Genomic DNA, 23,432 nt, shown 5'->3' with positions numbered 1-23,432 from the left:
GTCTCTTTTTATCTCTTCTTCACTTTGGCTGTGCTTCTTTATCTTACTGTTTCTGTCTTACAGTACATTTAGTTGCATCATGTTTTAATTCACGAAAGTTGGTACCCAAAGATGCCTGAAAATCTAAGTGAGCAAAGTACTGTTTAATGGCATTTGATCCTTAAACATTAGGTTTACTTGGAATTCATTCATTACACTGGCTTTGTTCATTCAAACAGTCAGCACAAATATATATATATATGTACACACACACACACACACACACACACACACACACACACACACACACACACACACACACACAAGCTCTTTTACAGGTTTAATCTATTGATCTTAGCTGTGGTGCTCTTGGCCAAGCTGTTACACTGATGATTACTATAGTAAAGCTGCTCTGCAACTGACATGACAAGAATGTGGTAGCACTGGATACCTGCCAGGTGTGAACGTGTGTGTACGTGTGTGTACAGTAACAACTGTAGCCCTCCTTCAGGATAAAAGGTGTGCAGTCAACTTGTGTGCTTATTCATCTCAAGGAGGTCATTTGTTTCATTAGCCTGCAATTCCTTCACTGTAATTAATAACCATGTGAAATGACTGATCTGCCTTCTGACGAGTTCTCTTTAAATGAGAAATGAAATCCCAAGGAATCATCATAGGTTACACACGCACACACACACCACTGTTATCTCCTCACACACAACATTGACACTTCCTCTTTTCAGGAATAATTCAACAACAACAAACTCTTCTCACAAAGGCTTGTGGAACAGAATCATATCAAAAAGGGTTTCTTTGCTGCCGTGTATGTGTTTGAAGGTCAGCGCATTATAATAGTTTGAAAGCAAATGCAGGACCGTGTTGTGTTGTGATACAGTTACTCTGACTTGTTTGTTGTTCCTCTACCCTTCCTGTGACTCTTGTCAACGGCACGCCAGTTCAGGCATGGAAAGACCTACTCACTGTGTGCACTCTTGTCTGTGTTGTTGTGTTTCATTGTCTTCAAAGGTACACCCACCTTACCGCAGTTTACCCAACTTCTTATTTCTATATTTTTCCCATCTGACATATTGTTTATGACATAAATGTATTATACACCGATAACATCATGCAGATGACAACTGTGGGGGAAGAAGATTTTAACTAATGTTTTAATGTTCACATTGCTGTTTGCTACCCTCATGATGATCATTGACTGGGAGTCATGTGTTGTTTTGTGTTATGGTTCATTACCCTCACTCTGAGGGCAAAATAGATTACAGCAGAAATGAGAGCAGAAGTCAACTGGACTGACCAGAGAATAACACAGAGCACAGTCGAGTAGAAGAGAATCAGATAATATGTGGAGAGAGCGGAAAACAGAGCCATGTTTTCTTGGGAGAACTGAGCAGAGCAGAACAGAGTTGAATCAAATGCACTTTAGCAGGACTAAATAGGACAATAAAGAGCAGAGCAGTTCAACACAGAGCAGTACAGATGAGTGCAGTGCTGGGAGTCACATGAAGCTATATATTCCTGCTCCCCCAGCAGCCATGCATCAGCCACGGTTCACAGATCACACTCTACCCACAGTCATACACTAGAAAAGATAATCTAACCAGTGTTCAAGCCCACAGACTTAGCTCTGAGATGATACTTTTTATAGCTTTTCTCTCTCTTCTGTGTCTGAGTCGGGCTGGTGGTGAGCCTGAGGTGAATGTAGTCCACTTATAGAAAAATAATCGTACTAAATAAAAAAGTTATGCTTCTTACTGTCTTCACAAAGCAGATAGTACGGTGTGTGTAGTCATGCCAGCAGAAGCGCAGGCTTTCAGGAGCAATTTAAAGCTTTCACAGCAGTGAGGAAATGTCTGACACAATATTATTGTAATTGTTCATAATTCAATGTTTTCTCTAAAGCACTTTGTTTTAATCATGAGTGTGTGCATGTACAGCATGGCTGACCTTGAACATCTAAATATAGACTGGTAGTGTCGGGGCCTTGCTGTACCTACTATGTATCCAATCCATCGGAATCGTATGCCACTGAGCTTATCAGTTCCCTTTATCAGTGTCTGCATGTTGACAGTTGCTCATTGCATGTGGCGGAGAGGAAACAACAGTCCAAAAGCGTGGCTTCATTTTGCAAAGAAACTCAAACTATAACTATAACTTTAACTGCTCTCTTTCTACACTGTGTTCAGACTTAGATAATAAAACAGTCAGGAATCAGTAAGGGAATTGCAATATCACAGTATATTGAAGCATAACCCCTGTATCGTGACACATATCGTATCGGCAGATTCTTAGCAAAAACACAGCCCTAGTGTCCGCTGTCCTCATGTGCCTGTAGTCACTTTTGTTTTGACGTCAGCAAAATAAATCTGATTTACTAATATTGTTTTTATTAGACAACCAAACTGGTTCAGGTACGTGTAGCAGAGATAGGAATTGGCAAATGATCAGAAGTGTGTTACGAATAGAAGAATTTTTTACAGAAGTTTTCCTGAGCATTGCCAAGTGTGTGCTGGTTGATGTGCAGAGCAGCAGGAGCAGTGTAGAGCAGTAATACAGACACTGATGGACCGAGGCCTTGTGATGGTCCTGATGGAGCTCATCATGAAGCTGGCAGCGGATGGTGTGGGATGGCCACAGCTTCAGGATGGACGCTTGCTGTCAGCTATAGGCTGTTGAGCCCACCGATGCTCTCACTGCTTAATCAGTCATCCCTCTCCTTTCCTCCCTGTCTCTGTCTCTCTCTCTCTCATACAGGGAAGTCTGTGTGAGTTGGACTGAGACTGCAGGTGGGAGGAGGAATGAGGCTGAAGTAAAGCAGACACACTGCTTTGTTTGCTGTTCTCATACACATAGGTGCAGTAACATGGGAAAGATCTCTTGATACGATTGTTAGTATAAAGGCACCTAGCAGATGTTTGATTTCTTAACATGGTACATTCATGAATAGCAGGACCTCATTCACTCTACACACAGCACTGGGAACTATATTGTGTTTTGGTGTCTGAAAGTTGAAGCATTATCAGTGTTTGTTTTTTCTGTGTCAGTGGAAGATATTGTTCTGAAACCTGCTGCTTCTCACCGGCCAAGACTGTAGTGTTGATATCGGAAACTACGTGTTGTTGAACCACAGGGTGCTGGATTTGAGTGGCTTATCCCCTCTCATAGCAGGGGCAGGGGGCAGTAGATGTTTGCATAAGGTGTCTGTGTGTCTGTGGGGGTTGGAGGCTCAGCAGAAAGTTGCTGATCCATCACGCATTGTTGTCAATAAACTGCTCCATCAACATGGAAACATGGTTGACCCGCTTGCTTGGATGACAGGTTGTAAAAAAGAGTCTTGCTGGTTTTAGAAACCCTTTTTCCACCAGTTTGAGGGATGGTTTAGAGCCTAATCTCGAACCAGAGAATCAGTTTCTTTGCGTTTCAGCAACCAAAGAAACTGGTTCCAGGGCGGCATTGCTGTTCTAGAACCAGTAACCACTTACAACAGGGGCTGGGGGTGCCTGTTTAGCTGTTTAGCACATAGATGTTATGAACGTAACGCTGAGCTATCTGGCTAGCATTGGTCAGCCATTACCCAAGCAAGTAAAGCTACTAATTCCTTACATCGGTTACTGTTGAGAAATGCAAACGCTGTCTGCAAAAAAACAATAATCCATAAGATTCTTGCAACTATCTAAAAAGTTTCTAGCTGTAGACATTATGGGTTTTTATTTGTCCTATCAGCAACTGATAACACTTGTTGCACTGTTAGTGAAGCCGTCCAAGAGATTTGCAGAGAGCCAGCTTCTCTCGCTGTCAACGCTGAGCGGGTGTAGCCGTAAAAAGCAGCTCACATATTGTCATGTTTGACAAACTAGTTTTTCTGGAGTGTACCTCTCTTCCTGGGAAAAGGTGTGTCTGTTTCTACAGCTACCAAAACACCATTCAGTTTAATAGGGATAGAGTCTGCATATAATGACAACAATGACATGATTATTTAGTATGCAATTATTATTTAGTGAGTAATCCACAACAGCTAAACTTCTAGAGCTCATGTGATCATGATCATGTAAGAACATGATGTAATTGCTCTATAATCCTTTGACTACTAACTACATGCTAACATAATATCTGTTTGTAAGTTTAATATCTTCAATGCAGTTTCAACTTTACAGTCTTAACTATGTATTTAACTTTGACACAGTTATGAAAAATACACTGGGAAACAATTTAACAGTTGTGTTTTCTGTATTTGCAGCCCATTTTTGTATTTGTATGCTGATGAATATGCTTTCTTCATTTCATTCATTGTGTCACCGTACAGAAGTTAAAAGGACAGTTTTCATGTGTGTGTTGCAGACATTCCATTCTCAACTTATCTGGCTAAAGAAAGAATAAAAAAATTAAGTTGACGTAAAACATTTTTTATCAGAAATTTGCCTCTGAAATGGTTCCATTCATTAGCTGTTTATTTACCAAGATTTAATCCGAAATCACGAGGAGATGCAGATAACTTCTCTTACTCTTTCACACACACACACACACACACACACACACACACACACACACACACACACACACACACACACACACACACACAACACACACACACAACACACGTCCTCACTCTCTTCTCTCTCTCACTGTCTTTCCCACAACCACACACACAAACACACACAAACCAATTTCCACACATAGAGCAGTTGTACAGATTGTGCAGTAAGGGAGACAGTGGTTAGGGTTGTTACAGTTTGTCTTGTCAGCCTTGTGCTGGAACACAACAGTAATCTCTAAATCAGCACCTCTACATACACACAGTCTCACAATGGAACACACAGGGTCATGAAAACCCACAATTTCCTTGCTTACACACACTCTGTTTTCCATAAAAACACACAACCACACATAGAGACAAAGGCGTCATTGTCCTGTTCAGGTCAACTGTTGTCACGGTGCTGTTGAACAGAGTCAGTCTGTCATAGTGTCTGAATGGTGCTGTCACCCTATGTCTCAGCAAGACTAATACGGGCCCATTCATAATTATTAACAATAAAATTACCAGGCTCACACACGTCTGCATGTGAACACACACATGCATCATGGGAGAAGACACATGCTTTGAATGAAAAATGTGAGAATCGTGACGGTGCCAGAGTTGTAATGACAGTCTGTTACTGTAAATCTATTGTGTGTTATTTCTACAGATTGTCAGTGTCAGCTGTCAGGATGAGTTGTGGCTGTAAAAGTTGGTGCTAATGTAGATGAGCATTAGGCTGCTCTGCAGGGGGGTTTATTCTCCCAAGGCGTCAGTAGATTACATCACCGTCCTTCCTCTTGATTTCCGCATGTTTATGTCTGTTTGTCTATAAGTCAGCATGACAGCATGGCAGAGGGATGAGGGCCTTGAAGGAGAGATGACAGAGAAGGGATGAGTGGAAGGGATGACAGGAGGGAGGATGGGTGCGTTGAAAAGCTGAAAATAAAGATGGCAGGAGATGGAGGGGCAGCCAGAAGCAACGATGAGTGATGACAAGTCAATCCTGCTTTGAGGAATGTAAAATGTGTGTGCGTTATGTGGTTAATTTCTCCTGGCTATATGTACACTTTAGTCATGCCTGCAGTGGTTTCCAAAGAGTGCATGTATGGGTTACATGCACATGTAGAAAATAACAAACACAGGGATGTACAGTGTCAGTGGGAAAACCCTCAACTAAACTCAGCAAATAACCTAACTTGCTGCATAAAGCAGAGTTCAGGCATTTAGACTTTTTGGACCTCTGTTGGTGCCCAGTAGAAACTGCAACAACAGGAGTAGACTCCTGCTCGCCCTTTTAAGTGATCATTGAGTCATTGGTAATGAGCATGACAAAAATGTCCTTGCTCTCTCAATATTTTATGGCATTTTATTACCTGAACAGTAAAAAAAACACACAAACCCCCCCCCCACATATCTTTCATTTAAAGGTCCAGTGTAACATTTAGGTGGATCTATTGGCAGAAATTAAATATAATTAGTGCTGGGCAATATACTGAATAAACCAGTATACCGGTTATAATCTCCTGGACAGTTTTCATATACTACCGGTGCATAGCTGAAACAACGACTGTAACTCTTCCAAAGGCAGCAAATATGTCATATGGTTCTTATATATTTTTATTTTTGAGTTCTGTTTTTTATTAAATTCTGCATCAGTTTCATGCATTCTGATTCCTTCATATATTGTATAATTGTATAATACTCCTGACAGTAGAATACAATTTAAGAAACAAAATAAGATCTAAATATATATGTGATATAAATATAATACAATATAATGTTTTTAGGTTACTGTCATCTTTCGCATCTTTTTCCAGCTGCAGAAAATATTCCATCACAGATCACTTATATGTCCTCATGTTTTCCTCAGGGATTTCTCAGTTTCTCAGAGCAAATCTCTACTTTCTGCTGATAGTGTAACTGTTAATAAATGTTATAGGTTGTTACAGGTAAGCTAGAATTTAACTGTCAATTCAGAGGTCTCCTTGTGTTCATGTGTTTGAGTCTTTCTTTCTGAGTGTTAGATTCTAAAAGCCCATAGGAAGTTGCCAAGCAAATGAGATGCATTATCTTCATTGGATTAGAGTTCGAGCATCCACATCTCCACAGCTTATTCATTGTGTCTCTGTGCAGGACAGGACTGTGCATGACCAGCTTAGTCTGTAAATTCCGAACCCAAATCATTCTCGTGCTTCACAGATGTTTCTTAGACACTCTGGTGTAAACCCTGTCATTTCTCTGTGTCAACATTCTTTACATACTGTACTAGACATAAAAAGAAAATGTGCAGTAAGCTGTACAGTAAATCTTTTTTCTTTTTTCACAGAACATCAGAGCACCTGAGATCTGATGCTTCCTGCCATCACCATGGAAACGGAGGCCAGTCACATGCTAGAGGCGGCGCTGGAGCAGATGGATGACATCATCGCAGGTAAGAGCTATGAAGTTATATATAATAATAATAATTATGGAATAAAAATAATGCTATATACACTTTTATATTATGGTTTGGTATTAAGAACTTAAGTCTGATCTTAGTGTGTTCCGTATGGATGTGTCAGTGCACTGTAGTGTTGACTGTGTGGTGGGTTAGAGATAATGTGGGGCTTAAACTCGCTGCCAAACAAAACCAAACTTTCAGGGGTTTTTCCATAAAAACAGAAATAATACAGTCAGTATTGTCACTTACATTACGGGCTTTTGATGTTTGCCCAGTGCAGTAAGCACCTGTCGTATGCACGTCTTCATCTGATCAGCTCACTGTGGTTGCTCTTTTTTGTACTGACTATAACATAGTGGAAGATTTCTGTATGTAGTCCCATTTTTATGCACCAAGGATTTAATTTAAGGCTGCTAACTTTATTGACTAAGTTGGCAGGGCACTGTAACTGCCTCACAATCAAAGTCTTGCAATATTAGAAAGCAATTCATATTCCAAATATCTGAACAAGCTTGTATACACAAACAACTGTGATGAGAGCGGTTGGGTACCAAAACAAGCAAACCTGTGGTGGCTGTCTACTGAGACCACTCAGTAGAGAGATAATCTCAAGGTTGTTCTCACCCTCACCTTAACCGAGAAAGACCATTTGTGGTCGAAACTTTGTCAAGTCCATGCAGAATTAAAGAAGAACAGGATGCAAGATAGCAGGTACTTATTTTGTTTGTATAATTTTGTACAAACGAGAAATTAAGCAAAAGGTGTCTTGAAGGATGTCACTTAAATTGCGACAATATCTGCAATATCTTTCAGATTTGAAATTATCATGCATTGTGAGTATAATATACATCCCCCAGGGTTTATAAGTTATTTATTTACTTTGTTTTCACCTGTTATAAGCTGTGAATATTTCTTTAATTTCTTTCATAAGCCCAGTCAACATTACACATACAAATCTGGGGATTTAAGGATGCGAGTATGTATGGAATTGTAATTAGTAAAGAGAATTAATTTTGAGCTCAGCTGTAGTCGTCATTTTTGGTCATACCTTAAGTACATTTGGACCATAAGTAAACTGCCAGTTTGACCTTTTCTGATGACAGCAGGTAAATACGTGGTAAACAAGCTTACTTCACCTGTGACAATACCTCATTTTCTGTGTGTGTTTTATACATGTGCATGTTTGTGTGTGTCTTTCTGTGTGTAACTGGGTTCATGTTTGCTGCAGCCAGTCATGATAAACTAAATTGAACTAGTGGTCCACTGACAGTATGTTGGAAAACAAAGGATGAGCAGAGCAGAGTATCTCTTCAATCACAGAGGAAAGGAAAGTGAGAGAGACTAAAACTGGTGACTCCGGATCATTGTGAATTCCTCCAGATTAGAACGTTTTCTGTGACTGATAATTACCAGATATGTGAAAAATCACATTTCCGTCTCAGTTCCCTGCACTCCAGCATCAAAGGGTGTGTCAGCTCAGCCTCTTGTATAGCAGAAATGGACAAAAAAGGGTTTACAGGTACCACTGTCGCATCTGAAGCTCATCAAGTCGCTGCTGTTTGCCCAAAACGCACTGACCTCATCGAGCACTCTGAGATTTATGTTCCGGCTCTCAGTGACCACAAATAGAAATACATTAAAAATCCCATTAGCGATAACATCAGCCAATCACTAACAAGGATATTAGAGACACTTATCAACAGAATTTAGATATGTCGGTCATATTGCATTCCATGATAAACAGTTCTTTTCTCTCTGATTAAGCATCTTTTGGGAATACTGGTGAAAGCTCTCCACTGGTTAATAACTTTGATATTGGTATTATTGATGTGATTGGAATAGTGCTACCATTTACTGTTTGCAGGCAAAGCATTTTTGCACGGACATTGCATATATGCCGATGCAATATAAAGTATCAGCAACAAGTTACTGTTGCCCTGGCTGATTTTCTGATGGGGCATACTAGTTTTAAGTGTGTTCACATTGGAAAGGTATTAAAGTAAAGTATTACATCTTATTCTTTTATTTGTGAGATTTAATTGGCACTGGCACTCCAAAATCACAGTTTGACTGACATATGATGCTGCATCAGTGACAGTATTTACACTAGCTGCACAAACAGTTAACATTAGTATATACTGTAGTACATGTTGATTTAATATTGTTTTACCACACAACTTTAATAATTTAAAGAGGCGAGAAATAAATAAAATAGCACATGGCGTTCCCTGATTGAAACCATAATATTTCTCAATCAAACAATAGTTTTCAAAGTGGCCACCCAGGAGCACGTTAAAGGCAGTAGAAGAAGAAGAAGATGCTAGCTCTGTGGTGTTCAGAGGCTTGAGCACCTCAATAGTTAATGTAATTACTTTTTTATTTTAGACCAATTCTACAAATGTCACGAGCTATAACAGACAATAAATGTCTGTATTTTTATATGAGCACCCAGAACCTTTCACCCAGCAGTGGTGGGTTAAATATAACTGGTCTTGACCATTGACCTCCCTGTAGAACAAATAGTAAAGTAATCACAGTATTAGACTGAATTGGCAGTGTGTGAATAATATTTTCCTCTGTGTGCTCTGGTCCAAATACACTGAAGTCTGCCATGGATGGATGGAGAGATGAATGGGAGAATGGGTTCATATTCTGTTTGTTTCTATATTCATACTGTACACACTCAATCTTCACTTCTCCTCAACCAGCCTTAAGTTATTTGTTTATACAATGTGCAGCAAATGCAGCAGTGAGTTAGTGCACAATGTCCCGCTGTTAGTACTCCATCCACTGTGCTTTTTGAGACTCTATTCAATTCAAAGATGCTTTATTGCCATGGCCATATTGAAACAGCATTATCAAAGCATATTGTGTAAGGGAAAACTTGAACAGAAATATAACATTATGTTACAGTAACAATACAGTCCAAAAACAAAAAAATAACGATTTCTTAATTTCCGTGCAGGCTGGAAATTTGCATGAACACAACACAAACAAACATGGAGGACAGTGAATGTGACACAGAACAGGGTCCTTCCGGCCAGCCAAGACAAAATGAGGAGCATGTACCCTAAAAGAGTGGCTATCCCTGTCGCATTGACGTGGTTTGGGTCAGAAGTCTGACACGGACCATAAAATAGTACTTTGATAAATAGTATACTACTCAAAAGGATATCTGACTTAACTTTTAGTTCTTCACTTACTCTCAGGCTCTGTTGTACAGAGATATTCAAGCAAAGGTTGTTTTCATTATGTGCTCTTTGTTATTTTTGGACTCCATATACTGTATGGAGAGACTGTAATGTGTGGCTGTTTTTTCAGTCACAATTATTTGAGTGCATCCAGATGTGTGTGTGTGGGGGGGTTCCAGGGAAAAGATCCAGGTGACACATAGACATTTTGGAAACATTCAGGAGGATGTATGGCTCTGATTAAATTCTGCTTCTCTAATATCCAAAGCTTCACTCTAGGTCTTCTTATTGGCTGTTAATACACTTAATAGATTAGTTTTGTGTTGCAGTCACATTTCAGTTTTGAATAATGGTATTAATAATCTCTCTGTGATATGTAATTGTCTGTCCTCTCCGCTCCTCTTCCACATGCTCTCCAGGTTCCAAAGCAGCAGCGGTGGAGTTTTCGAACAGCATGTATGACCTGGGTTCTCCCATCAGCGCTGGTCCACTGCAGGTCGTTCAGTTAGCTGAGGACCTCAAACTCGCCTTGGAGCTCCAGCCCAACCAGGAGGGGAGAGACAGCCTCAGAGCACAATTACCTACAGAAACAGCACAGGCTCTAATAGAATGGCTACAGACTGGAACTGTAAGTACATTGTGTGCTACGCTTTAAGTCAACCTCCATCTTTACATGACATTGTTGTTTCTTAATTGTAGTCTTAAGATAATTTTGGCTTTCTGCAGGGTAGTGTTCAAAAATCTAATTGCGGCCACGTCAACTGGAGATGTCACAATTAATTCATCTGTTTCATATAAAGCTGCATCAAGATGTGTCTGTAGTGATTTTAGAAGTCTTTTTAATGAAAGAATTTGATTCCAGTTTGTGTAAAATTATTTCAGCATGGTGGATTGTCTGTGCTTCTTGCCGTTGCTGACCTTCTTTGGTGTTCATTGTTGTTAAAACATGTGAAGGAATAGCTGAAGATGAGCATCATTCCAGGGTGTAGATTATATCTGGTTCATTTTTTCAAGCATGAGAAACTGTTTCCTTATTCCCACAAAGCATTGTGTTTTATTTTCTTCTCTACAGTCTCTACACACTTCTCTTGGAGCTTTGGCTTGCTTAGTCAGAGCCTCCCAGGTTTGAATGGCATTTGTTTCACATGCACTGACGCACCGAATCTTGTTATTAATTTAGTTAGTAGATGACTTGAATTTAAAAAAGTCGCATAACTCATAAAATAAATGGCCATGGCTGTGTGTTGTAGCTCATTTACCCTGAAGCTTAATAAGCCTAATATTATATGGAAAACGTAGCCTCCTGTGCCATGCTAGCTGTGAAGCTGTATTTAGGCATAGCAATGTTTTGAGCGAAATGCTAATGTCAGCAACTACATGCTCACATGACAATGTTCAGCAGTTATAATTTAACCTGTTCATCATTGTAGTTGAATATGTTAGCATGCTGAAATGTGCTTATTAAACTGTAAGTGCAGCTGAGGCTGATGGGAAGGTGGTTAGTTTTGCAAGTATACACAAAATTATCAGACAAAATTCTGACCTGATGGTGGCGCTAGATAAAAATTCCGAGCATTACTTCTGTGATTGATTATAATTCATCCTGAGGGAAACATGAATCTCTCTTCCAAATTCCATGGCAGTCCATCCGATAGTTGTGAAGACATTTTCACTCACCACAAAGCCACAAATGTGAACTTAATGGTGGCACTAGAGGAACAGTCAGGGATCACCAAAGTCCAACTATGAAAATCATGAATGTCTGTACAACCTTTCAAGGGATTCAATCCAATAGATGGTTCAGAAATATCAGTCTGGACCAAAGTGATGAAGTAGGCCGACTGATAGACTGACATTGCCATCCATAGAGCCACACTGACAGCAGGGCTAGAGAGACAGCTTGCAAACCTTTTTAGATTTTATATTTCTGTGTCAACGGCCAGAGAGTTTACAGAGCCGCTCATTTTAAATTTGTGGTGAAACTCTCACTGTCCTCAGAGATTACACAGCCGGGTTAGAAATTGCACTGTGTGCTTAGTGTACATGTCTCTGTGAATAAAAGTTGTGTTCATTTGCACTCAGAACTAGATGCATTGCCTGGTGATGCACAAGTTATTAAGTATATTCATTGTGATGTTTTAGAAGTTGAGGGTCATGCTAACCAAAAGAAGCAGCTGTTTTATGTTGAAAGTGCTCCACGATCCCAGACTAGGGTCCCAGAGGACCATGGTTCGCCAGGAATGGACAATCAAATCGTGGAAGAGCAAGGGGGAGGTGTCTGCTTCATGGTCAGTAACGAGTAGTGCTCAGATATGGAGGTTATGGACTTACAAGCCAGTCTCTCTAAACTCTTCACTCAATAGAGACAGAGAGACATCCAGAACCAATCCTAAATCTTAAGGGCGGTGACATGGAAGTTGTGTGCTTTTTAAAACTGTCGCACCATATAACGTTGCACGGGATATCCTTTTTCAAGATGATATCTTGGCCCCAGTTGTCTTTAATGTGCTCCCAGGTGGCTAACTATTGTTTGAGAATATATTTAAAATGTGCTATTTTATTTATTTCACACATCCATTCACAGATTCACACATAATTCATTTATTTACCTGATGTGTTTAGAAGTGATAGTGTTTTCTCAGTAGAGGGGCAGTTACAGCGGGGTCACACACTGACGGGTCAGAGGGAGAGGAGAGGAATTTAGCTGCTGTGCTACAGAATAGCTATTCTCTGCTGCAGTAGGTTGGCACATCTCTGTGAGGATGAACTCAGGACTAATTTGGTCTCTGTCCCAGTCTTACACCAGCCTCTTCATCTATTCATCTGTTTTTTTTATCAGCTTTCTTTCTTTCTCACTCATATAATGTATTCTTTAGTTCAGTTGCAATGGCATTGTGAGCTGGACAGGAACAACGTTTAAAATGATACCGATACCAGAACCGATGGGGAAAAAAAAGAGTTAGGGATAGGGTTAGCACAAAAACATTAAAGAAAATATTAAAATTATTATTGTTTGTACTAATATTAACTGTTAACTGTTGAAAGCATACTTAAATATATTATTATGAATAAATCCAAAACACACCAGCTTCAAACTTCAGAATTTCTTTTGCAGAAATATTATATTTAGTGTTATTTATATTCTGAGGTAAAGCTGCTGTCATCATCAGTGTGGTATGTTTTTAATGTTGTGTTATAACGTCAGAGTTTCAATTTGAAAATAACAGAAACCTCGAGCGTGCATAAGTACCCCCCAACCCCCCCGAAGTTAATACTTAGTAGAGCCACCTTTTGCAGCAATTACAGCTGCAAGTCTATTGGGGTATGTTTCTATAAGCTTGGCCGTCTAGCCACTGGGATGTTTTCCCATTCTTCAAGGCAAAACTCCTCCAGCTCCTTCAAGTTGGATGGGTTCCGCTGGTGCACAGCAATCCTTAAATAATACCACAGATTCTCAATTGGATTGAGGTCTGGGCTTTGACTAGGCCATTCCAAGACATTTAAATGGGTTAGAAATTAAACTCGAGAGTTGCTTTAGCAGTATGCTTAGGGTCATTGTCCTGCTGGGAGGTGAACCTCTGTCCCAGGCTCAAATCCCTGACTCACCAAGGTTTCCCCCAGAATTGCCCTGGATTTAGCGTCATCATTTCTTCAATTCTGACCAGTTTCCCAGTCCCTGCCAATGAAAAACATGGGGATGGTGTTCTCAGGATGATGAGAGGTATGGGGCTTGCGCCAGACATAGTGTATTGATGGCCAAAAAGCTCAATTTTAGTCTCATCTGACTGGAACTAGAATACCTTCTAATATATGTTTAGCTGCCCACATGCCTTTTGGCACCAACACAAAACGTGCTTATTTTTTTATTTTTTATTTTATTTTTCTGGCTACTCTTCCGTAAAGCCCAGTTCTGTGGAGTATATGGCTTAATGTGGTTTTACGGACAGATACTCCAATCTCTGGAAAGCTCTGGAGCTTTGCAGCTCCTTCAGGGTCATCTTTGGTCTCTTTGTTGCCTCTCTGAGTAATGCCCTCCTTGCTTGGTGCATGAGTTTTGGTGGGCAGCCCTCTCTTGCCAGGTTTGTTGTCGTGCCATATTCTTTCCATTTTTTAGCTATGGCTATAATGGTGATGCATGGGATGTGAACATATGCACACAACAATTTTCCATTATTATTATTTTATTTTTTTAAGTTTTGAAACAAGGTATTTTTTCATTTCACTTAACTAATTTGGACTATTTTGTGTATGTCCACTACATGAAATCCAGATAAAAATCATTTGTAATTCCAGGTTGTACGGCAACAAAATAGGAAAAATGCCAATGGGGTGAATACTTTTGCAAGCCTCTGTAATACTGTACAAAGACTGATTCTGACAGTCACCATGTTTTCATTGCCATCCCCATCATTGCTCTGACACATTGCCAGCTGCTTCTACAGTTACAGTGAAGGAGGGAAGGGAACAAGGAGAGAGGTTAGAGTTGCATTAAGTTTTCCTCAGAGACACCATTACAACTCAACTATTATCAACTTCCTGCGCTGATCTGCCTGCCTCACACCCTCTGTCTGTCCTGCGTGGCCTTTCAGCCGCTCTAACTTCTCTGTTTACAGCAACCCTCACTATTTTACCTCTCTCTCTCTCTCTCTCTCTCTCTCTCTCTCTCTCTCTCTCTATTTACCTTCACTGTCTAACGTTTTCACTGCATACTGCTACTCTCCCCCCTTCCCCTCTCATACTCTGCTTGTTTGGACACCCTCTCTCTACTTTCTGACGTGATCCTGTTTGTAAATGAGGTAATTACTGTAGTAGTCAGGCACTCAAGGCTCTAACAAGAGGATTGGATTGCTCACGACTCTTAAGGTAAGCTCAAACTGCTCAAACATGGTGAAAGAATTCAAAATGTCTGGGTTTTTAGCTGTTTTGTGACATTGTGACTGATTTTGATGTAGTATTTTAGCTATATATCACATAGACAGAAGGTCTTGTTCCTATTTTTTGAAGTGTTGTTTTGAATTTGTGAATGCTTTCTGCTGAATTCACTGACATGCAGCTGTTGCAGATTCAGTTGTATGTTTGTTGCTGTTGCTGAGTGTTGTCCTGCAGAGGCTGCTGTTTTCTGCTCAGAAAGCAGTATAGGATTTAACACACAGATTCAGCCGGTTGAGGCTGAAAAGGCAAACTGGATCTTGGCTCCAGTTCAACAGCTTTTTGAGCTCCTACATTGTTTCAACAGCAGATGTCTCACATGTTGCACACATTCACCGGCCAGCCCTCCCTCCCTCTAAATCTTTCTTATTTTCATTCCTCCAACTCTCTCTCCCCTTTTTCTCCCACCTCTTGTATTCACTCCTCCCTTCCTCCTCCATGCTGTCCTTTTTTTTGCACTGATGGATTAGCATGCAGTGTAACATGATGGTGTTGTCTTTGTTTGTTCACTTTATTTGTTCTGAGCAGGTATTATATAGAGGAGGCAGGTTCAGTTGATGGAAAAGCTTGAGGGAATTTCAAGGAGAAACAGGTTGTGAACCTGTTCAGGGCCTGTGTTTGTTTCCCTTGAAGCCATATGTTAATATAAGTGAAATGTTTATTATACTTGCAAAATATCAGTGTAATCTCCTATAGGGATTTATGCATGGTTTAGATTTTTTTTTAACGATAAGAAATACCTGGGTGCAGATTGGTTTAGAATAAATATTTACCCTGATTGTATGTCCCCCACACACGCAGGTCTTGTTGTGTTTCCTGAACTTTCACACTTCTTGACACTTGTTCACCACAGTTTATGTTAAACAAGGTTCTCTGGTTGGAGTATGCTTCTAGAAATACCTAGAAGGTGAAGTGAAAACTGGAAGAGGATTTATTACGGTGTTTCTGTTCTAGGTTTTTTTTTTCCACTTGTGCATTTTCCAAGTCCTATTATGCCTTAAAGGTCCAGTGTGTAACATTTAGGAAGATCTATTGGCAGAAATGTAATATAATATTCATAAATATGTTTTCATTAGTGTATAATCACCTAAAAATAAGAATCGTTTTGTTTTTGTTATTTTGGAATGAGACCTTTTTTATCTACAGATGCCAGCTGGTCACCCTCCACGGAGTCCGCCATGTTGAACCACCATGTTTCTAAAGTAGCCCATTAGGGACAAACCAAACACTGGCTGTAGATAGGACAGTTTGCACTTTTCACTCGTGTGGCACTTGGAAAGGTAGGGGGAAGCAAGTTAGTTGCAATCTGCAACTACACCACTAGATGCCACTAAATCCTACACACGTCTTTTAATTACAGAGTTGACAGGATAAAGGTGGCAAGAAATGAGGGAAGAGAGAGATGGAAAATTCCAAGCAAGAAAGGCTCACAGCCTGACTCCCACTGAGGATGTGTGTCTGTTTCCTGGGTCGTTGTAGGCACACACCAGTGCACCCGTCCAGTTTTAAATTTTAAGTTATACAATTAAAAAAAAATCTGATTGAACTCTATCCATCCTTAAAAGCCAGTGCTTTTAAGATTTTTGCTTCATGCTATACCTGCGCATGGCTACAGTATGGTTAGGGTTAGGGAAAGGTTGTGGTTATATTGTAAATAAAGTACGGTTAGGGTTAGGCAATAAAACACTGTTTAAGGTTAAGGTCAGGGAAAGCTCATTGTAGCAGTTAATAAAATTGTAGGGGTTAAGGTTAGCAGCATTGAAAAACTCATTTCTTCCCAGCAGTAATGTCCCTGTTACCATGGATGATCAACACTACACTACTTTTTTTCAACTGTTTCCAAAGGGACTATTTCTTTGGTGGAACTGGACTATTTCAATAGCAGATGAACAAAAGCCTGGCAGATTATCAAGGCAGCTAATATGTAAGGTTGGCTGCTCCCTCTTGTCCTCATCCTGTCCACCTTCTCCTCCTTCCTCCTCCTCCCTGCTGACCTAGAAGAACGGGATCAAAGACACTGGAGCTCTGCAATTAGTGTGCACCCTGTGGGCCGGTCCCCAGGGGTGAAACACACTCACAGATACACACATGTAAACACAGGAAGCATCATAAGTGTATTATAGGCAGGAAGTTGTGATACACTGACTGCTACTCATTATTGCTGACCCAGAGACGCTGCCATGTCTTCAGATGATGTTCCTGTGTTCCTGATTGAGTTGATGATATTTGGAGAAGAGTTTTCCCAAACCTAGTCAAAGAGAATGTGTTTCTTTGCCAGACACCAGCTTTTTTTTTATATTAGCACTGAGGAAAGTGGGACAGATTCAAATCTTACACATAGTGGCTTTTATCAACGTTTTTATATCTAATGCTACTCATCTTATTTTCAGGTTTCAGCTTTTTGGTGACAGTAAAGTAAAGAAAGTAAAGAAACTAAAACATAAAGAATGAGCTGAACAGTGCTAAAAAGTGCAGTCATCCTGAGGGGTACTGCAGAGTTGGGTGATGATTCTTTGTATAGTAGGTTCATCACTGAGTGCCCCCTTTCACATTACAAAGAGTCATTTGATCTATTCTTAAACCCCCCTCTGCCATAAATCTGTTTCTCTTCTAGTCCCTACAGTGTGCTGTTTGAATGCTGTCTGTGCAGAGTTTGACACTAGAAGGATGTTTTCACATTCATCTGCTGAAAGTGGAACGCTTTTCTGTGCTCATTGAAAATCAGATTTTAAGGGGCAAGGCCTACCACCTAATTTGTGACATCGCAAATAGTTTGGAAGTCAGTCAGTGTGATGTAGAAACTTGAAGCCACCAGTGCACATCCACTGAGAATGGACTTCACAGTGAAATAGACATCTTGTGTCCAGCAGGAAAACTTGATTTAAAAGTGTTCAACAAGCAGATTCAAACACTTCATGTCATTTGACCCATCAACAGTAATCCCCTGATAGTCCTCCACACTGCAAAACCGACACAGCCAGCTCTGTGCAGTAGATACTACATTAGATATCTGTGTATGTGGATGTGTTTTACACATGTGCAGTCGATGCACATTCATGTACATACCATAAGCTTCATAAATCATGCTTCCCAAAATGTACCCTCATCAGTGCTGAAGTACTCTTAGTGCTGTAGTTTTTTTTTCTTTTCTCGGACTTGTCTTGGACTGCTTGCTATTTGCAGTCAGACGGAGTTGGTCTTTAGTTGGTCTCGAGTCCAGCATATGTTTTTTTTACTTTTTAACTTCAAAACAAAACCTTTGATGAAGCATGCTTGTTCAGAAAACTGGTATTGGTTTCAAAATTTAACTAGAATGGGTAACGGGTTACCTTCTTAACTAACTATGGCCACCAGGCGGCCAATCAATGTCACTTGCAATTGAATGCCTGGCTGCCAAAACTCATCTCATTGGCAATGGCAAAAGCATTCCTTTTTTCTGTCTCGGTCTTGACTCTGTCTTTCTCAGTTGGACTCTGTCTTGACTTGGACTCGAACCTCTCTGGACTCTGACTTGACTCAGAACTATTTGTACTCGGTTTTGGCTCTGTCTCGACTAGTCCTGCACTGAGCTTTGTGCCCATGACGAAATGTATATTACAGAGACCCTTGCAGGTCTGCAGATGTACAAAGTGGAATTTGGGTACACAACAACACCATGAAGCCATTAAGGTTTTATTTAGGTCTATTTCTGACTTTTTCTTATATAAAGACACTTTGAAAAGCCCATAATCTACTGAGCAGTTATTCGTATTTGAGTTTGTGTGTGAGTGTGTGTGTGTGTGTGTGTGTGTGTGTGTGTGTGTGTGTGTGTGTGTGTGTGTGTGTGTGATATATAAATGAACCTGTCATTCAGACAAATGGCTGTGCATTGTTATGGTGAACAGTTTTGTAAAATACACAGGAAATGGAAACCTGAGCTAATGGGTTTAAACATGAAGATGATAAGCCACAGAAAGACAGACATATGGGGAGGGGGGGTAGAGAAAAGGGGAGAGAGAGTCTCTCACTTGTGCAGACAGTGTTTTGGAGTCTCCCGACGCTCTGAGTGTAACTTAATTAAAAGAGGGCACAAGCGAGGGGGAGATATCTGGCATGGCTTGTGTTTGTGCTGACATTATAGCCTGTTGCTGCTTTATTCGCGTGTCTGACATCAAATGCTACTGGCGTAGTGTGTGTCTGTGTGTGTGTGTCTGTGTCTGTGTGTGCGTGAGAGAAAGGGAGAACATGGGCCAACATTCAGACACAAACAGATGACAGAGAAAGAAGAAAAACGGCCCTCCCACCACCCCCTTCCTTTCTGGGCTCGGCCATTTGGCTGTCAGACGGACCTCAGCAGGGAGAGAGAAGAAAAGAGGGGGAGCGACTGAGAAATAAAGAAAGGAAGAAAAGAGAGAGAGAGTTTTGGAAAGAGAGGAGTGACTGGAAGGTGAAAAAAATGCAACAACTCCAAGAACGGGGAAAGAAAAAGAGGAGGCAGCGAGTGTCTGAATGAAAGGAGAGATGACTGAGAGAGTGAGGGAACATAAAGTGGGGAGAAAGTAGGGAAAGGGAGAGAAAAAGCAGTGATACTAACGAAGGAAAGAAAAGAGAGAAGCACTGTAGGAGGAGGGGGACAAAACAGGGGGGAGTTGTCCCTCTCAGAAGGCGAGGAGATCGTAAAACGCCCTCCTCCACAGCTGTGATCAACACAGTCACACACACACACATTCACACACACTTACATGACAGTGCTCACATGCTGCAGCGGTCTCAAGAATCCACTCTTACTTTGCCCAGTCTGTGGGCCGTGTTTACGCACCCAGTCTGATAGAGTCGGACAAGAACTCAGTGGGAACAGGCAGGGCAGCGATGGGCTGGGAGCATGGAGACTCCCATTGACTTCTACAAGCACTTCTCCTGGCTCAAAAAGGTGAGCGCTGAGCTTTCATTTAGACTTTTTTCTCCTCAATGTCTGTCCTTGCATCGCATTCCTTCCGTTAAATTGATGCCTTGAAGGAGTTTCCAGTATGTTTTTTTGGAGCAGAGAGAAGAGCCGTGTTTATAAGAGAAAGGGGAAGCTCCTCTGTCCCGGTGAGATGATTATCATTCCAGCTCAGATGCATGTTCGTATTGTGTTATTTCCCGGTGACAGACTGTTTTCTGATGTAATTTCCTTTAGCTCAAGAGCTGGGCTGCATCTCAACTTGTTGCAGTGTTGTTAGGGCGTGTGTGTGTGTGTGTGGAGGCACGCATCACAAGGACTGTGTTATCAGATTAGGAGCATTATCCATCAGCTGATTGTTGTTGACAAAGCATCGTCTGATACTGCTGGATTCAATCAGAGAGGGACTTTGCCACGGGAGATCTGTGCTGTTAAGACACAAAGTTTCAGGAATAAGAGTTTTGGTGTTGGGTTGGGTCATATAAGCGGATTATTGTAGATGTAAATCAGCGCCTTGCCAAGTCTGTGTCATTCTGTCGGATGTCTTTACATTAGGCCTGAAATATTTCACTTTAAGACCCTAAAAACTGTTCAGATTTTTTTTCTTCTTCTTTTTAGCATTATATAGTGACCTTGAAAATGACCTTCGCTGACCATTCGAACGGATACTACATTTTGGAACAACTGTTCAGGCCAGGGCTCTCAAACTCAAACTGGCTTGGGGCCACTGCTGGTATTAGGGCCACTTCAGTGGTCAAGTACTACAGGAATGTGCAATATTTTTCAAAATGTTTCCATCATACTTTAAAAAAAAAAATGCAAACAAGTTTCTATACATTTTTATATCATCATTTATATCATCTTTATTGTTTGCAAAACTTTTCTTATTTACCCTTTAGCAGGCACCTTTGACCTTTAGCATTATTTTGCAGCAAATAAAAAACAATTTGTAAAATAGAATTGTGTTTTTATTTTAAAAGTATATAACAGCGTATTTTAAATTGATATGAAACAAAAATAATTAAAGTCGTAATTAAAGAATTATATTACATTTTTGTGTCGTGGGCTGAATTGAGATCCCTGGTTCAGGTTATAAGCAGTTCTCACACAGAGAGGTGTGTAAAAAAGATATAATTTTAACAGCTTTGTCATGCTCATATCAACTTGATGCTTCTCTATGTGACATTTCCTTCGAATTTACACAAGAAATATTCACAAAAGCTGATCAAGTAGTGTGCTAATCTGTTACAGTTTCTGCAGGTGGCACTCTTTGTCTCTTTAATGGCTTTTTTCACTTGGTAACACAGAATAACAAAATGTTCATCCACATTTTGGGCCTTATCACATTTGAGTCATGTCATGCTGCATTCAGGGTACTTTTTACTCTGCTGATTTCTGTTTCTCGGATATCTCATCAATTGAGCCTCCAAAGCAGATATCCTGCTTTTTCCAGCACATTGTACTCTATTTCTAAATTCAGTATACTGACACAGCAGATACATAGATAGAGTGAAGCTGATTAAGACATGTTTGAGTCTGAAGTCTTTAAAGGCAGGGATCTGTTTTCAAAGAATGAGCTTAACTTTCTCCAACTTAAAATATGTCTGTAAAAGAGGCAGCATGTTAGTTTGTGGACAATTTCTTCAAACAGATGAAGTGGCAGCGTGTGTCAAAATTTTGTCTTTTCCAATATCAATATATATCACAACATAGAAAGTGTATACAATGCCACATTAAGTGATTGAAGAATTAAAGAATTTGGTGGCATCATACTGAGTAGGATTTACAACAATGTACAGAGTCATACAAAAATAATCCATCTTTCTCAGTCAGTTGCTGTGTGTGCCACTGTATCTGCAGAGACCTGCCCAATACTTGTATTTTCTTATTTTATTTTATATCGTTTCTGAGTGTTGACCGGGTGAGGTATGGGGTCTGTGTGTCTGTTTGTTCTGAGGGCAGGGCTGAGCTACACACACACACACCCAGAGAGGTGGTGGACAGTGGACAGGATGAACAAAATCCAGCAATTTGGCTTCTTCCCGCAGGATTGTGGCCGTGTTTCTTTGCGCTTTAGAACAAATACCACTGTGAAACAATCAGAAAATAACATTCACTGCTCACTGCTTGGTTCTCACTAACATTGCTCCCTCTCTTTGTTCACTCTCTTGCGCACTTGACCACCAGCGCGTTATGGATAACAAAAGAGACAATTTGACAAAATTAACAAAACAGATTCTAGCCTGCCACAAAATACAAATCTAGACACACCAAACACGTTCTTTATCTCTTCAGGGAAATGTGATGGTTACAGCTGGTTAGCTGCAAAAACAGTGTATGAGTGCAGTTCCTTCACCTTTATTTCCTGTCGAAGAGAAGGCTCATTTATTGCATCATGCCACCCATTGTGCACGTTTATCCTGTGGTTATACAATGGTTTGGTGCACTCCATAACAGATAGCAAATCTGTGTTTATCACTGTGTGTAGCATGACTAAACATGTTTAGAGCATTAACAAAAATGTATTTTAATGTAAACTGAGCTCTGCTGATAAATGAAGAGTCATCCTGAATGTCATCAACTCACCTTCAAATTCACTTTCCACACTCACTGCGAATGTTGATTGTCAAGCTGTGCAGACATAAAATTGAATTGGACCAGCTTTTAAATTAGATTTAGAGACACAGTGGTGTGACTAGAGAGCCTATAAGCTAATGTGTTACACACGCTCCATGACCAAATCAAGTCAACACTCATCACTGAATTTAAGAAAATGTTGTTTCCTACCACAAAATCAGTTTGACTAGTGTTTTTACTCAAAGTAGAAAAAACAGGTTTTGAAGGCAGAGAAATGTATGACTGTAGACACAAAGTGACCTCACTTTAAAATGGGTTAAATGCTCCAGTTACTGTTTATATTGTAAGTGCTGTATATTTACACTACAGTGACTGTTTTGTGTAGCTTTTTTGTGAATCATTAAAAGTAGGTGCTGTCCTGCATGTTGTCATGCATTCATAGGCAGTGGGATCATATACAGCACTGTATGTCATCAGGAGTCCCACCCACTCCACTGGCCAGAGCTGTTGTTGTAAAAACTCTTTGCTCTTGCACAGCTTTCATACCTTCAACTACTGCCACTTCCCATACATACAGACTTTAAAACATGGTCTGCTGCCAGTCAGTTTTAAAAACTTTATTTAGATGTCTAGTATTTGTAACATTTGAAATGTTTTGTCTCTAAATGTTTCAAAAGTATATGTGACAATTCATGAACATATGCTAACCAATATTTTGTGGCCTAACCTAACCAAACCTTAACCAAGGTGGTGTCAGAAAACAGTTGAATCTCAACTAATGCGCTTCTAATAAGACTGAAATTTTACAAATCTGTAGGCAGACTATCCAGATAAAGTGTTACCAAATGTTGTTTAACTGATTGT

At 40.2% G+C, this 23,432-nt stretch overlaps 1 protein-coding gene across 8 annotated transcripts in view; it reads left to right on the top strand.

Annotated features, from left to right (window-relative positions):
• Nucleotides 1–23,432, top strand: part of ppfibp2b (PPFIA binding protein 2b) — an 82,700-nt gene that overhangs the window by 15,486 nt on the left and 43,782 nt on the right. For 7 of the 8 annotated variants that reach the window (XM_051383376.1, XM_051383375.1, XM_051383382.1 and 4 more), the window contains exons 2-3: nt 6,837–6,941; nt 10,561–10,769. In XM_051383376.1, coding sequence (XP_051239336.1) covers nt 6,860–6,941; nt 10,561–10,769 — 291 coding nt within the window. In that variant the 5' untranslated portion in view covers nt 6,837–6,859. Of the gene's footprint in view, nt 1–6,836; nt 6,942–10,560; nt 10,770–19,390; nt 19,980–23,432 lie in introns of those variants that run through there. The other variant, XM_051383381.1, reaches the window with a different exon arrangement.

This window comes from Dicentrarchus labrax, unplaced genomic scaffold, assembly GCF_905237075.1.
Source record: "Dicentrarchus labrax unplaced genomic scaffold, dlabrax2021, whole genome shotgun sequence".
Classification (NCBI taxonomy): Eukaryota; Metazoa; Chordata; class Actinopteri; family Moronidae; genus Dicentrarchus; species Dicentrarchus labrax.
This window is presented reverse-complemented; position numbering and strand designations above follow the sequence as displayed.